The sequence below is a fragment of the Mytilus trossulus genome, chromosome 14 (assembly GCF_036588685.1).
Source record: "Mytilus trossulus isolate FHL-02 chromosome 14, PNRI_Mtr1.1.1.hap1, whole genome shotgun sequence".
In the NCBI taxonomy this organism is placed as follows: Eukaryota; Metazoa; Mollusca; class Bivalvia; order Mytilida; family Mytilidae; genus Mytilus; species Mytilus trossulus.
Window position 1 is genome coordinate 42,750,604 of NC_086386.1, and position 17,828 is coordinate 42,768,431.

General features: G+C 31.7%; 1 protein-coding gene and 1 long non-coding RNA gene across 2 annotated transcripts; one reads left to right on the forward strand and one right to left on the reverse strand.

Annotated features, from left to right (window-relative positions):
- The first annotated feature begins 2,869 nt into the window (after positions 1–2,869).
- Positions 2,870–5,392, forward strand: LOC134695642 (ctenidin-3-like). The gene is made up of 3 exons (XM_063556957.1): positions 2,870–3,019; positions 3,528–3,586; positions 5,163–5,392. Exons 1-3 carry the CDS (start codon positions 2,953–2,955, stop codon positions 5,340–5,342), a joined length of 306 nt encoding a protein of 101 aa, XP_063413027.1. The 5' UTR covers positions 2,870–2,952; the 3' UTR covers positions 5,343–5,392.
- A 3,980-nt stretch (positions 5,393–9,372) lies between these two features.
- LOC134695710 (uncharacterized) lies at positions 9,373–10,552 on the reverse strand. Its single transcript, XR_010102833.1, has 2 exons — positions 10,465–10,552; positions 9,373–9,485 (listed from the first exon to the last, which is right to left on the reverse strand). It is a non-coding gene; the product is annotated as an uncharacterized LOC134695710 (long non-coding RNA).
- Positions 10,553–17,828: the final 7,276 nt, after the last annotated feature.

Consider the following 17,828-nt stretch of genomic DNA (forward strand, 5'->3'; position numbering starts at 1 on the left):
TTTATTTTACACCACTATCACAGGTTAGCGTTATCGTTCGTGTCTTCAAACTAGTTTAACCCAGCCACATAGTATATCTGCCTGTCTCAAGTCCGGAGCCGGTAGTTGAACAGTTGTCGTGTTTCGCTATTTCTCACATTTGTTATTCGTTTATTGTTTTGAAAAGTAATTAAAGTTTTGTGGTGTTGCACCACTGTCCATGATTAGAGGAAGGGTTAGTGTCTTCAAACTTGTTTAACCCCGCAACATTGGTACATGTATGTTAATGTCCCAAGTCTGTACGTACACGTAGCCTGTAATGCGGTGGTTGTCGTTCAATGCTGTAAAATGTTTTGTTTTCATTCATTCTTTTGTACTAAGATCGGGCCGTTATTTTTCTCGTTTGAATTTGATTTACATTTGTCATTTTAGGGCCTTTTATAGCTGACCAGGTTGTTAGCTTAATTTTGGTCATTGTTGAAAGCCTTAAGATGACCTATTATCAATTTCTATGACATTTGGAGAGTTGATAATCTGACCATCGCCTTTCAAACATAATACCTCACCATGATTGAACAATTCGTTTGACGGTGAAAATGTTGAGCTATGTGATAATATGTTTTCGTTTTGTGGGTTTTATGTTGCTCATATAAAAATGAAGGTGTTGTATGATTTACAACAAACCAAATGACAAAGTGTTTTTTTAATCGATTGTTAGTTTTTTTGTTGTTTCTTTTTTGTTACTAAGGCGTTGTCAATAACTGTTCGACTGCTCGATGAGTTTTGAATAACATTTGACGTATTTGGTCGTGTTTTGACTATCGTCAGACGAAAACTGAAAAATATGACAACTCTCCATCCAAGTCACAACTCTTTAAATTAAACTATTATAGGTCAGAGTACGGTCTTCAAAACAATGCATTGTCTCACAACGACCAACAAGCTATAAAGGGCCCCAACAATTACTAGTGTAGAACCATTCAAACGGGACAAACCGACGATCTGATTTATATAAAAAAAAACGGGAAACGAGAAACACTTATGAAACTACTGAACATCAGATTCCTGACTTAGCTAATATAGGTGCAAACAATTGCATACATGATGTTTGCTTTTTTGTAAGAATAAAACTTAACTTGAGCAGAATAAAAACAAGGAAAGAGAAGATACATTTCAACTTGAACATCTAAAAAGAATTTATAGAAATACCGAGCAGCTAGGTTACTTCAAAAAGTGGATTATTAAAAAAAAATCATGACAGAATCAAACGCTTGATTGATTATATCAACCAACAGGACGAATTTAAACTTAAAATATCATTTGATAAACCTTAATTTATACTTTACAATTAAATATTCGGAAATAAAGGAGAGTCACAATATGGTTTCTTCTTATCCCCTAGTATTCATATTCATATTATCAATAGTCGATTGTTTGCATGTTCAAGAACTGATATTTTATCATTTCAAAATTACATTTCTAGCACTTATCGAACATAACCAACCTTTTGTGCACTTTACAAACTCCATATGGAAGACCTTTCACTTGCTTGACACTGAAAACAAAACAAAGTAAATAAGTCATGCTATTGATAATTATCCATTCCATATTTATTTTGAAAAGGAAATTAAATAAAAACACTCGAGAAAAATCAAAAAAATCATATATAATTTATTAGATAAAAAACAGGAAATAATTCAATATGAAATATTTGTATATAGAGAAACATAAATAAACATCCGGAATAGAAATCAAAATGAGGTACTTCCTAACAATGTAACCTTGGAAGTGTCTCTGTTACAAGTATCAAAAAATGTTTCCATCTACTATGTAAGCGGATAAAAACAATTTGTACAAGGGCTTCGTCTTATTTGCTTCAGTTAACGTTTAAAACTTGCGAACGATGTAGAATATTTTTGACACATGTTACTCATTTGTATCTAGTTGTATATGCAAATTTTATGTCAATAGGATTTTTTAATAACTACCAATTTTTGTACCAGAAAAAAATAGAGCACTTGCTGATAGCAAGCTAAATTACACTTAATATTTTAACATAATGATTGTCTACTAAAACAAAACTTCCATAAACACATTTTTGCGAACTGACTTGCTCTTTATGTATAAAATTACAAATACCTGTACAATGTATGTCTGGAAGTGTACATATTTTGTCCCTGAACAGAAACAAATTTGCTATATATCTTTAGACTTTAAAATCTTTGTACAATTACATTATTCTTCAAAATATAATTTAAACAAATCTGAACGATAGTTGTTAAAAATCACTATTGATTTTGCCATTCAATTAGGGACTTTCTGTGTTTAATTTTCCTCAGAGTTTTGTATTTTTGTAATTTCACTTTTTAATTTAAGTTCCAAGTGATAGATTGGTTCAACATATTGACTAACCCTTTAATAAGAAATTAGAGGTTTTTATTTATATCATTGTATATTGTATATTAATATCGTAGGACAATATAATTAGAACAAAACATACTTGAACTTGATAAACAATTTGAAAGGCAGATCAACCATTTGGTTTATAATTTTTGAAAGTTGCAATTTATCAATTGATATAGAAATAGAAATATACATAACACAATTCATAAAAAATAAATAAATAGTTCTGGTAACATACTTTTTTATATGTTAAGCAGATCAATTTTTAATCTCATCGTAATGTAAGTGTTACATATCAATGTATCTAAATCCGTGTTATTTGGATATATGTTAATACTGGCACAATACTTATTGTAGCTTTTTCATTGTCTTTCACTGCTGTGGGTATTTGACATTTTTGAGAAATGTTGTCAAACATGTTGTAACAATATAAAGTAATTGTTCTATCATATTTGTAGCAAACAGCTGCTTCGGGCACAAAACACTATATAAAATTGAACTGAATCTTGAGTATCGTCAGCATCCCGAAAAAAACGTCAAAGTGAAGTGGTAAACAGAAATATTACAGACATGAAGTTATTCGGAATAGTAGTCCTTGTTTCTCTGTTGATGATGGCTTCAGTTACAATGCCAGTTGGTAAGTAGAAAAGGACTGATACCATGTGTCGGAATTGAAATTCACTATTGACAAGTATTTGTGGTCTGAAATTTTACCGATTGTGTTCTTTGATTGATTTTGACATTTCAACTGCGAGTGAATTTGTATAATGCGTATTAATGAGGAAGGCACATCAAGAGTTAATACCCTATTGACACAACTAGCATAGCTCCCATTGTATTATATGCAATTCCCTCAGTTTTCGTCAGTTGATAAAATTTGAAATGGAAATGGGGAACATGTCTAAACCCAACAACCAGACCAAATTGCAAACAATTAATTGTCATCTCCTTATGGACTTATGATTGAGCATCGATAAACTATATTGTCGTCTTAATTTAAATATGTCAATCGCATTCTTTGGTTTGGTTCGTTTTAATCTAAACTTGACATGTATATGTAAAAGTCATATGTTTACTTGCTTGACGGCGTAATTGTAACCCGGAGATATAAATGAATACATTACTCATTATTTTGATAATTTCAGATGCCTATCGAATATATAACAGAAGGAGTAAAAGTAAAGGAGGAAATTCTGGTGGAGGAGTGAGTTAAATTTTTTATCATTTATATATATATAGGAATTAAGAAAAAAAATTTGTTCATTGTCCTGAATGCACATGCATATCATATCTACAGACATGTAAACAAAATATAATTAATATGGATTTTGTATGACTGGTTAATTTTGAATAAAAATATAAAAAAGTAAAATAACAAAAATACCAAAACGTAAACCAATAACTGTAAAACATATATTTCGAAGCGGGGTTATAAATTTTATTTTGCTAGTGATGCCCCGAATTAATAAAAAAAAATCATACACATTAGTCCGGGTGGAGACAAATTGCTACATTTTATGTTGTAAATACAAACAAAGATCTGCAATCAGCTTGAGATGGTAGTATACATATGTATCAAATAAACCACATTTAAGACATATTGGCATTGTTTAACGCCAATTATTCATTTCAAAAGGTAATAATTGATTGTGAGAACTAGTTTTAGAGATCAACACATTTATGCAACAACTTAGATTGATAACAAATAGGAAAACTTACAAAACATGACGTATTCTAACTGGTCAGTTAAAAGAATATGGAAGTGCCTTGGACATTGATCTTGTATGTTTAGAAATGAGCCGGTCGGTCATATTTTGATTTCGGTAACTCATTGAGTTAACAAGAGTTCAATTGTAACAAATCCATCCTGATAAAAATAGAAACTGCTATTTTCTGAATCCGTTTAACCATGTTTAGACGTGCATGAATTATGTACCAAAGCTTCACTTCGAAATAATAACGAATGAGTGTGAATTTATTTCTTTTAGTTTTAAACAAAGCGCCATGTTAGTATTGTAAAGGTTACATTATTTGTGAAAAAAGTAAGAATTTTTAAATCAAACTTTGTACTATTGATCAAATAACATGAACTCATACAATATTCAGTTTGATCTGACAGGAATTCACTAATAAATGTTATGTAGATGCACGTTTGTATTGCGTTACAAATATAAGCCTTGTATCAAAGAAACAAATTGAAACAGAAAAGGTAATTCAATAATAACTTCTTTCGTATAAGGTTCGTTAAATTCAATAACTTCGACTAGCTAATTTCAGAATAAATATGAGGGACTACGTGTACGTGTGAGTAGAACACAACTGATGTGTAAGATTAGTTAAAAAAACTACGCAATTTGTATGTATATTTGGCAGAATTCTGCAGTTTCTCATCATTGCAGAACCTACTACATAAGAAAATTTAGGCCTTATATTTTCGAAAATTATCAACCAACCTATAAGTCTATGTTTATGTCTATGTGTCTTCCATATCTCATTAACATAAACAGTTTGAGATTCAAAATCTTAACATTCGCTTAGTTTCAGTATTGACTCATAAATAATAAAACAAACACAATACAATTCAAACTTTAACAAAATACTGTAATACATCGTAGTATTAGAAACTAGTGACAATGCAATTTTGTGCGCTTGAGTGTACCCTGCTCGAACAAACATCACATAATATCATTAAACGTGTTGAAGCTAATCATACACTAAAGCAAGATCAATACATTTACTGCAATGATCTCTTTCATAATTGGATCTCAATGGTTTTACAGAACAGTGGTCATGGTGGTAAATATGGTGGCAAATATGGCGGTAAATACGGCGGTAAATATGGTGGTAAATATGGTGGTAAATATGGTGGCAAATATGGTAGTAAATATGGCGGTAAATATGGTGGTAAATATGGTGGTTCCCATGGAGGATCTGGTGGAAGTTACCAGTATAGAGGTTGATGTTGATTCTTTTCTGCGTTTTTAAAATGAATAAATGATACATTATTTTATTTTTGTTACTGAAATCTCGATTGTGATTATGATTAGGCCAATTTTTTTGCAAGTTTAAGTGAAAACGTATAACAAAATACACTAAAAGACACAGTGGATAACTAACAAAAGAAAAGTCTGAACTATGTATAAGATGATCACAAAATGAAATAAATAGTAAATTACATGTTAGTGGATAGCCGCTGTTAAAACTAAAGAACGGGATCTAAATTTGAATAAAAAAAAAATGATATTCAAAATTCAAAAAAATGTTAAAACATAGACATAAATTGTCAAATTCTTTGAAATCTAGCAAATAAGACTACGACCTGGCTAAGATCCCACTTAGATGTTCTACCCCGCCATATTCTGTACGTACACAATGTATGTGCCTGTTCCAAGTCAGGAGCATTTTTTGTACATAGATTATGCCGCCATTTTTCTCGTTTGAATTGTTAAACAGTCATTTCGGGGCCTTTTATAGTTGACTATGCGGTATGGGATTTGCTCATTGTTGAAGGCCATACGGCGACCTATAGTTGTTAATTCATATGTTATTTGGTCTATTTGTGAATAGTTGTCTCTTTGGCAATTATACAACATTTTCTTTTGTATTTCTCTACCGTAATTAAAGTTATAACTTTAAAACAATCGGCTTTCTTTTCACCGAAAAAACTGAAATCAGATCGGCGCAAATTTGACAATTCAAGAATAAGCCATGAATCAAAGACACAAGCTCAAATGAATCGTTGAAAACATGTTGTAGGAATATAAAAATCACTATCGTTTATCTTCTGAAATCAATCCGGAAAAAAATGTTTAAGTTCCTTATTTTTCCCACTATGACCTGTACTCCTTGTACCTTCGAGAATATTTTTAATAATGTCTGATTATAGTTATCAAAAGTACCAGGATTATAATTTCATACGCCAGACGCGCGTTTCGTCTACATAAGACTCATCAGTGACGCTCAGATCAAAATAGTGAAAAAGCCAAAACATATACAAAGTTGAAGAGCATTGAGGACCAAAAATTCCAAAAAGTTGTGCCAAATACGGCTAAGGTAATCTACTCCTGGGGTAATAAAATCCTTAGTTTTTCGAAAAGTTCAAAGTTTTGTAAACAGAAAATTTATAAAAATGACCATATAATTGATATTCATGTCAACACCGAAGTGCTGACTACTGGGCTGGTGATACCCTCGGGGACGAAACGTCCACCAGCAGTGGCATCGACCCAGTGGTGTAAATAGTTATCAAAAGTACCAGGATTATAATTTCATACGCCAGACGCGCGTTTCGTCTACATAAAACTCATCAGTGACGCTCAGATCAAAATAGTGAAAAAGCCAAAACATATACAAAGTTGAAGAGCATTGAGGACCAAAAATTCCAAAAAGTTGTGCCAAATACGGCTAAGGTAATCTACTCCTGGGGTAATAAAATCCTTAGTTTTTCGAAAAGTTCAAAGTTTTGTAAACAGAAAATTTATAAAAATGACCATATAATTGATATTCATGTCAACACCGAAGTGCTGACTACTGGGCTGGTGATACCCTCGGGGACGAAACGTCCACCAGCAGTGGCATCGACCCAGTGGTGTAAATAGTTATCAAAAGTACCAGGATTATAATTTCATACGCCAGACGCGCGTTTCGTCTACATAAGACTCATCAGTGACGCTCAGATCAAAATAGTGAAAAAGCCAAAACATATACAAAGTTGAAGAGCATTGAGGACCAAAAATTCCAACAAGTTGTGCCAAATACGGCTAAGGTAATCTACTCCTGGAGTAAGAAAATCCTTAGTTTTTCGAAAAGTTCAAAGTTTTGTAAACAGAAAATTTATAAAAATGACCATATAATTGATATTCATGTCAACACCGAAGTGCTGACTACTGGGCTGGTGATACCCTCGGGGACGAAACGTTCACCAGCAGTGGCATCGACCCAGTGGTGTAAATAGTTATCAAAAGTACCAGGATTATAATTTCATACGCCAGACGCGCGTTTCGTCTACATAAGACTCATCAGTGACGCTCAGATCAAAATAGTGAAAAAGCCAAAACATATACAAAGTTGAAGAGCATTGAGGACCAAAAATTCCAAAAAGTTGTGCCAAATACGGCTAAGGTAATCTACTCCTGGGGTAAGAAAATCCTTAGTTTTTCGAAAAGTTCATAGTTTTGTAAACAGAAAAGTTATAAAAATGACCATATAATTGATATTCATGTCAACACCGAAGTGCTGACTACTGGGCTGGTGATACCCTCGGGGACGAAACGTCCACCAGCAGTGGCATCGACCCAGTGGTGTAAATAGTTATCAAAAGTACCAGGATTATAATTTCATACGCCAGACGCGCGTTTCGTCTACATAAGACTCATCAGTGACGCTCAGATCAAAATAGTGAAAAAGCCAAAACATATACAAAGTTGAAGAGCATTGAGGACCAAAAATTCCAAAAAGTACAGTAAGATATGTATCAATTATAAAAGAATGAGTCATTCAATGTTGTGATATGCTTCATTTATCTGACTAGGTGTATTGCAAGATTGAACAAAAGAAGCTATGTATAACACAACATGGACTTAATTTTGTGGTAAAATATTGCATTTTGGAATTTCAAGAATTAACGCCAATGACTTCAAATGTCAAAATTATAATTAAAGTAACATTACAAAAATAACGAACTTCGTAGAATATTCAACACGGAAAGTCCCTATTTAAATGGCTAAATCAAATGATAAACTGTCATATTTCTGACCTGGTACAGGCAATGTTAAATGGAAAAAATGGTGGATTGAACCTACGTTTAAAACACACCAGCAAAAATGAAAGATAATACAAACAACACATTAACAGGATATATAAGTCCTATAAATAAGTAATTTAGTCCTGGTATCTATGATGAGTTAATTTACATTTGTATTTTGAGATTATAAATCAGAAGAAAAAACCCCGTATATTATTAACCATATGAAAATAAGGCATACTGCTTTGAAATGACTGATACATACAACAGACAAAAAAAATTATAACATCTACAATATTTAAGACATAATTATAAATATGTTATCTAAATTACTTTAAATCCAATCGAAAAGCAAGCATTTTGAAATGTTAATTAATATTTCCACTCACAAATTTCTTACCTATGCCAGAAACGTATTTATATTTGTTCGTAGATAAATAAACCATATCAACTGCATATTTGTTACGACCTAGACTATAAGCATCAAGTGGCAAAATAACAGATCACTTTCTACATAAGAAGATGCCTGTGCCGAGTCAGAAATATGACAGTTGATTTTTTTTCGTGTGATGTGTTTGGTGTGAAACCACACAGCTGTTCTCGGTCTTCATTTGCAAGCCTGTAAATATGTGATTGTTGTTGGTTCAGACCTGTCTATCGTATTTGTTTAATGTAAGGTAAATTTTTATAAGTTTGGAGCGGTTGTGTTTTTCGTCATGTGAAGAGCGTTTATCACGAAGTAAATATTTTGGGATATTCTCGTATTTGAAGTGCGTAAAGTGCCCTGTAATTGCCTGTATCCACGTTAACTGACTACAAACCTTATGAAAACTGTTATTCGAATGCATAAACTTGCCTATTTGTTTTAATTTGTTTAAAGATATTCAACTGAATTATAGAAATTGTTCTTTTCCAGGTGCATAATTACATGTTCGTATTATAAACCAAATTGTTGTCTACTACTGCTTATATAACAGTCCTTTTTACTGTTTGAATAACAATAGTTTACGGATATATTTACAGAAAAATTATATGAAAACTACGACATTACTCGCCAACGTACCATTATTCGTGCATAATCCAGTTTTACCTGAGTCAGTGTGTTTTACACATCTATACAAATTTCACTATTACAAAGTTTTGGAAAGTATAGGCAGTATATTTATGAAGGAACAAACACAATGTTTAAAGAAACATTCCACAGAATACGTTTCATAACTATATGAATTTCAATAATAAAGATAACATCAATTTATCATTTTAATCATTTTAAAACACATTAGCTGTTTCTGTTTTTAACATATCATCCTTTGTATGGCCTGTATGGGTTAATTTTGTATCTACCGCCATGACCACTGCGCTGTAAATATAAAAGAAGGTTTATTTGGCAAAGTGTCATTTGCACTCTATGTATTGATAAATCGTATCTAGAGTGAGCTATATTTTGTAAGGTACATCCATGCGATTCACGTTCACGCATTTGGTGACAATATGACTGATTTAAGCAGAAAAAGATTGTTTGAAATATTTTGATAAATGGTTTTGATATGTTGCTTCTGTGTAATGTTTAAAATAGATAGAATAAAGCTGTATTGAAGGAATATGGCGGTAACAGCTGCGAATTGTGTGCATTTGTGAAACATCCAAAGTAATTTTATATATCAAGCCTTTTTTTCATCTAATCAGTACTATTTTTAATTATTTCCTCTTTTATTAGCCCTTTTTCAGATATTTTTTTAGGTTAAAAAACGAAACAGTAAACGCCAAGCTGGTAGTTAAAAAGATGAACTTAGACATCGTACGTTTTGTTTTGTATTTGTTAATGTATCATACTGACAATTCGTTCATTTTCATTGAAAATCTCTTTTGGTTTCTGTATAGTTTGTTCACACAATTCTTTATATTCAGCATTGGAAATATTGCAGTTGTTATAAAACAGTCCATTTCTATTGATGGGAATGTTTGTGTGTGTTGCACTTCAGGTTTCTGTTGATCCGTTCTTATCCTCTTATAGTTGATGTGTCCCTCAGTTTAAGTTTGTTACTTAGATTTTTTTCTCTCAATCGATATATGACTTTTAAACATCGGTATAATACTGTTGCCTTTATTTGTAATGCTTTGCAATGACAATTAGCGTTGTGATATGAGGAACTTGTCTCATTTACGGGTATTACGTGTGATATGGAACTGTACTTAAATTCCATTTGTATTAAGAATTTAAGTATAATAAGAATGGTTTATAATATTTTATCAATTTATTTTAAATCAACCAGCTACAGATTAGAATACATCCGCTTTAATCGAAAATATGTATGTGTATGCGGAAAAATCCAACTTACCCCTCCGCCGGAATGGCCTCCACTAGAATGGCTTCCACTAGAATGACTTCCTTTATACCCTTTATACCCTTTCCTATATTTTCGAAATGCATCTGTGAATATAATATTTTTATTGACTAATGAATCTACATGAACGTCCATTACCAGAGTTGATACAATACCGCATGCTACAGATAGCTTACAGTATTTAATCGCATGACAAGATGCATGACAAGTCATGAAAATGGTAGTTGTTCTCCATTCGTTTGATGTGTTTTCAAATAGCCTTCGGTCAAAAACCAAAAATTATCTAGAACAACAAAACAAATAAGATATGTGTTATAAATTCCAATGAGCCAACTCTCCATAAAAGTCACAATGTATAAAAAATTAACAATAATAACACCCTTTAAACATATACAAAATTCATGCCACCTTTTGTCCTAATTATGTATGTTTGTATATACTTAAATTCTCCCTCGCCATGTTCGTCCGGATTTAAAACATTTCTTAACTAAATCCTTGTTATAATAAATAAAACAAAACTCTAGATATAGGTTTAGTTGCTCGCAGTAACTTCGTTTTTCTTTTCTAGTAAGCAATGTTTAATAACATTATAAACCAACATATTATAAATACAAACACATTTGTCCAATACATTTAAATGGACTGAAATTAAACAACTCATTATCAAATATATGTACACATTCTTATGACACAATAAACTGAAAAAACTGTCGTAGTTACTGTGAGCGAGCACTTTCGATAAATGACACCCGCAAATTTTCTTTATATAATATAACGGGACCCCACCTTTTAAACCGCCAAAGTATTTCACGAGCATATTTTATCCATCTATATTTATAACCAAAACAAGAACGTGTTATACAACTACTCTTGAACTTATGAATAGTATCACAGGGGAAAAACCCCAAGTCTCAACGAAAAGAAATTTAAAAAGCATGCTTTGTTTAAAGTGTTATGATATTAAACTTCGGCGTATACTATTCGCTAATTTATTTTTTCAATGTATCAATACTGCAGGCAACAAACTTACATTCATTGTAAAATAAACCACAAGTAAAATGCCAATGTCATTTCATCTTATCTAAACATATGTTTTGATACACATTCTGTCGATGAAAAGTACCGAGAGGAAACTAGTATGCTTTAACTTTACTTACCAATTGGAATTGTAAATGTTGCTACCATTAACAGAGTAACAAGGACTAAGATTCCGAATAACTTCATGTCTGTTTATTAACTTTGACAAATGTTTGATTTCAACTATTTATTTGACGGTTTTTGATATTCTGACGATGAGCATGATTCGATACTAGTATATATATTCAGCGTGATTGGCACAGCTTGGTGTTACATATACGAAATTACATGAACAAGTTAATAAAATTTCATCATGCAATATATAGGTAAATTTTACCAAAAAACATTGTACATGTTTCTGCTTTTTTACATGATTTCAGATGTATAATTATATAATTATTTGCTTATTGCACCTCTTAAAATTAATCGGATTTAATATTTAAAAAAATGTATGGCAAGACCTGATTTATATTTGAACGGTTTGTATTTATGTGATACATGTACACATGTATTTTATATACATATTGATTTATTAACTACATGTAGGTTTAAATTTTTCGGACTTTTGAAGAGCGAAATGGTAAAGCAAATGTCATATTTGATACAAAAAAAAGCGGATATAAAAACATGTGATGGCATAGTATATCAAATTCATACGAATAGTTGGTTAACGGATGTGAACAGTTTAATGGTATACATATATCAAACATTTATTCAATGTCTACACATATGAACGACAAAACTCATTATTTTTCTAATTTGAAAACACTTATAACACGTTGAAATAAATAACACAAATCAATAAAATCATCCTATTCAATTTCAACAATTGATATCATTGACAAACCTTATCTGTGAAAAGTAGAAAATTTATAGACGAGACAACTATAAAAAAAGGAAATGCTCTGAAAACAAAACAATAACCAAGAGTTCAACTAGGCCTAAAAAGAAAGTATGATTTATGTTGTATATAATACATGATGCTTGATAACAATGAAGGCAGTGTATATTGGTAGCTGTCTTACGTAGGCACTTTAAGAGAAGTTTAGCTTCAGTTTCTATAAAACTCGGTGTAATTCACTATTTTCTACGAAAGGATATGCATGTTCCAAGTCACCACTATGACAAATAATTTCCTTTCATTTGATGTGTTGGAACGTTTGATTTCGCCATTTGAAATAAAATAAACACCGAACCGGAGGAAACTCTGAAACGAAAAGCTCCTGAGCAAAATTATAGACTCAAGTACATGACACAAATTTATAACATCTGTCATAACCATGACTTGGTACGACCATTTTCTTATAAAGAAAAAAGTGGATTACACAAAGGACTTTCCGTTTTTATTTTTTCTTGGAGTTGAGTATTTCTGCTATTTTTTTCTTTATAATCATTCGTGTTAATGTCTTTCATTTAAATTCACAAACTTTAATACTCGATAACTATGTGATATATACCTCATGTATCATTTAGGAAGGCAGATATTACGTCTAAATTATATTTTAGTTGACTTGTGAAGTAGAAGTCGGTAATCACAGCCTTTTCCAGTTAGATGATATCGGCTAATTTCTAAAACAAAAAGTCCTTCAAGCGCAGTAAAATTGTTAATGCAAGTACTTCACAAAAGTTCTTCGTCAACTTTTAACTTCATTTTATTTGGCATTAGATTAAGCTAAACCAGTCCACAAAACATCTCACGTCATTCTAGATATTGATCAATACCAAACCAACGAAATCAAAGATTGACGTCAGGTTCTCTCACAAACCGTCACTTATGCGCTAAATGATTTTGCTTGTCACAATTATAAATCTTGAAATAATGTTTCAGTTTGATACAAATTAAAACAAGGAATAAGAGAGTAAAGCAAGTGGATAAAATTTGTGTTTATATTCAACCATATATTACTTATAATTATCAAACGTGTCAAAAGAGAAAAACATATCCCTTTTAACTTAAAACGAATAAAAATATAAAAATTCTGGAATCATTTGATTTCAACCGTACAACCTTGGAATTTATATGTATGCTAAAAACAAAGTTTCATCTAGGTTGGCTTATATACTCGTATACACATTATTTCGTCTTACACTATTCTGCATTATTTACATCACCTGTCATTTATAAGAATGAGGAAAATATTTAATTTTGACATGTTTTAAAGATCCAAATATGGTAAAACATTTGTTCTACCTCAATACTATTTCCGCTGTTGTCCCAACATCGTTTTTGTGTGTAGATTTCATTACTACAACTGCTTTATCAATGTATTAAGTATTGCCAGTTTTCTCAGAAACTCAACATATACTTCGATGACACTTATAAAAGAGGAATGCTTTAATAGGGTTGTTTTATGTTCGTGCGGAATTTTAACCAATATGAAGAAATGGAAGTTCCATCACTGTATTGGGTACCTCAAATACCAGACGTGTCCTTACACATAGCGATATATTGCTTGATTTTCCAATTGCTCTAATAAACCTCTTTCTAAATTATCAAAATCACTTTTATCAGCATTCAATGTATTGTCTTAGGGAGGAATACATCATACTTTATAACAAATCACTCTGATTGAAACAAAAAACTCTTCTAAAATATGCACTATCAAGATACTTGATTTTTTGATTCGAATTAATTTGTCATTTTAGGAGGAAGTGTTTTTTAACATTCAATCGTCATTCCAATTGAAATCAACTGAACCGCTCTCCTTTCCGACTTGTTCATTTATTCGCATGAAGCTGACGTCATTCAGGGACTTCTTAGAAAGAATAAAAAGAAGTAAGCAGTACATCTTTTAGCTTTACTTTAAGCTACACATATTGTGTTATATCACTAAATTTTACTGGACATTATGTTGCACTTTTCTATCCCATTGAACTTGCAATAACGGATACAACAGAGTTAAGTCTGCATATGGGGTATATATTTCACAGTGGATACGATGTTTCAGGGTTTGTATCTCTTATCCTAATTTCCTTGAAAGAGGGAACGTTGTTCCTCACAAGGAAGCTATTAAACCAACAATTCCAAGTGATGAATTTGACATCATTCCTTCACGCAATCACAGGTTGGTTGACCATTTTGAAATTTTTGTTCTACAGATAGCGGTATGTTCCTCATTTCGTTACTACCATCCCGTCCCCTTTTCACGAATGTAAAAAACCGAATTAGAGTTACGTTGGTACAAAAATGAGCAAAACGACAGACGGCACATGTAGTTTTTCATCTGCTTATCCTTCCCAAGAACCTTATCATCCCTGGATCCTCCAAGATTTTTCATAGTGTTCATATTTCTCAGTTTTAGCTTTTTATGTTGTGTTTTGCGTACTATTATTTGTCTGTATGTCGTTTTCGTTTTGTTGTCATGACGTCTTCGGTTTATTTTTGACGGATGAGTTTGAATACTGATGTATTTTGCCTCTCTTGTAATGCTGTGTAAATAAATGAAGATTTATCGTTTAAGACTAGTGAGCATATAAAACAACCTTTGTAGACACAAATGAAATTATTCAGTAGCATATTGTAGTTTCCAAATTAATTAATGGCACCGTAAAGCACCAACAGAGCATCAATTGTCTTGGGACACAGTTATCGCCATTATATTTTCATTGTCTAAAAAAAGAGTCTCTAATGTGGACACTGTATACACTGGTACTTGTATAATTTGCATACACTTATATTTTACTATATTCCATGCATTAAATAGGAAGTAAAGGGTAACATTACATGACAAAATAAGGGTGGCATTTATTTTAGGAAAAGTAGTTAGTTTATTCAGTTAAGAAATATCACAAAAGAGGGGCGGAAGATACTAGAGTGACATTCACATAGACCACTTTCGAGTTCAGCCGTCAGCGGAGGAAAACTCGTCAATTATACGAATCTTTGTAACGTCATTTACCAGATAGATCGGGTCGCCTGTATCCCTGCACTATAAGCGTTCATCGAGCATCTTAGTGATTGTCATTGTGCAGGATAAACTAGGAATAAAGTTGGTTCAGTAGGTACTTAATCACAATTCGCTAATGACAACGATGCAAATTGTCAATTATGAGAATTAAATTTGCCGAATAATTCGTGCAATATAGTTTTATAGTTTTTCAACCACTCGCTCAAACTTGGAAACGGAAGTAACGACGCACCTAAACGCACGAGTGACGTTCACTAAAACCAGAGTTTTTGGTGGAAATGCATAAAACTCAAAAAATGTCTAATAGTACGCATGTGTTCATCGGTCTGAGTTCTAGGCCCCCATAACACAACACTGCCCATATTTTATTTAAGAGTAACAAAAGAGTAAAATCACAAAAATATTGGACATCAAGGAAAATTCAAAACGGAAAGTCCCTAATCAAATGTCAAAATAAAATCATAAAAGATATCAAACGAATGAACAACAACAATCAATTTTTGTTTTCAATTTTAATTAATTCGTCCAAAAGTAGAACACTACTGGGTAGAATGAGGCGCTATGTTTGATATGCGTTGTTAGTTTTTGTTTATTTTACTTTTAAGTTACCTTGTTCTGGAACCTACTTATATACGTCTGCAATGCTGACTCATGCAAACGTTTCATTTAAGCATGCACCGGATTTTCCGAATAAAGCAAACCTTGATTATTAGCAGCTGTATCAGTACAATGCAAATTCGACATAAGATTAGTCCATTTACATAGCATTAACTGCAATCAACTTATTTGTATATATGTCAGGTTTTGTCAATTGTGAAGAAATTACTGTGTAAAACAATATTTTACACATTTATAAATATAGAAATTAAACCTTAAGAATTTGAATCCTGTCTTAATTTTCTCGAATGTTATACCACTTTTTTTGCGTATGAGTAAACATACATGAATTATCAAGTGCAACATGACCGTCGTATACAAGAATGCTAGTTGGTAAGAATATTTATGTAAAACAACGATATAATTAATTGTCTGTATTGTCGTGCACATATCTGTTTCGCATCTTTTTTAAATATCATAAACTTTTGCTGTTGGCTGTAATTAACAAAACCTATTTTAAATCATATAATTTCCTAACTATTGTTTTAAGAAGTCAGTCTTATTTTTGTGGGGTTTATATTGCTACATGTAGCCATGTTGCTATCTGTCTTTCGTCGATATCTTTACTGTGATTGTCTCATTAAATCATCCCTTCATTATTAGGCTCATTTCGTATTGCAATATAAAGCTCCTGCAATAATGTCAATAAGCTACATATAATCTAATTACATTACCGAAATTTCAGTTATCAAATTCAAAACTAATGGTACAATATTCAATGAAAATCTGGAAACGAAATCACAAAACAAAGTATGACAAGCGAAAAGACAAATTGAATACAAATACATTGTATTGACAATTTTCAATTGTTTTGATATTTTTTTTTATACTGACACTATTTAGTTTTTACCAAAATTTCCTTTCGAAAATGCGCGTTTAAGACGCATCAAGATATTCCTTAAAACGAAATTACCACACCTTTGCTCAATATTTTATTGAGACTCGCAATTTATCAACATATAAAGATTGTTCTCACAGTTTGAATTGAATGGAACTGTTGGTACTGGAAACGAGTTACCTATCGTGTATTGTATTGTACCAACTCTGATGGTGGACACATATTTATTAGTCAATCTCATGATAATTTAAACACAACATTATTCATATTTTATGTTAGTGCGAGTAGAGTTTTGATAACTTGTCCCAAAAGTACCACACTACACAGTTGAGATCTTTTTTGGATGGAACAAGTTGAAGTTCTTTTTTTTTGTTTTTTTTGTTTTTTTTTTAAATTTTTATTATTTTTATATATGCACTTCGAAACTACTTTGTTCCCGTCACTTCATGTCTCTGTCAGCGATGCTGAATTATATGTTCAAATGTAAACATTTCACTAAAACTTTTTCAGATTTTTCTAATTTTATTTTACCCTGATGTAAACAACTGTTTACTAATGTCAGTGCAATGAGAGAACAATTCTGCATAATCTTGTCTATTTGCAGATCATTACATGCATTAATTTTATTCATGTAAATGTCAGGTTGAGCGAATAATCAAGAAATTATTGTGTATTACAATGTTCTTCATATTTAAACATGTATGGATATTCAAAACCAACTGTAAAGGATTAAAATCCTGTCCCAATTTCCTCGATTGTAATATCAATTGATGGCGTATGAGCTAACATACATGAATAATATGTGTGACATGACATCTTAAACAGGAATGCCATTTGGTAAGAATGGTGCCTTTAAGGGATAAACTATTTTTTTTTCT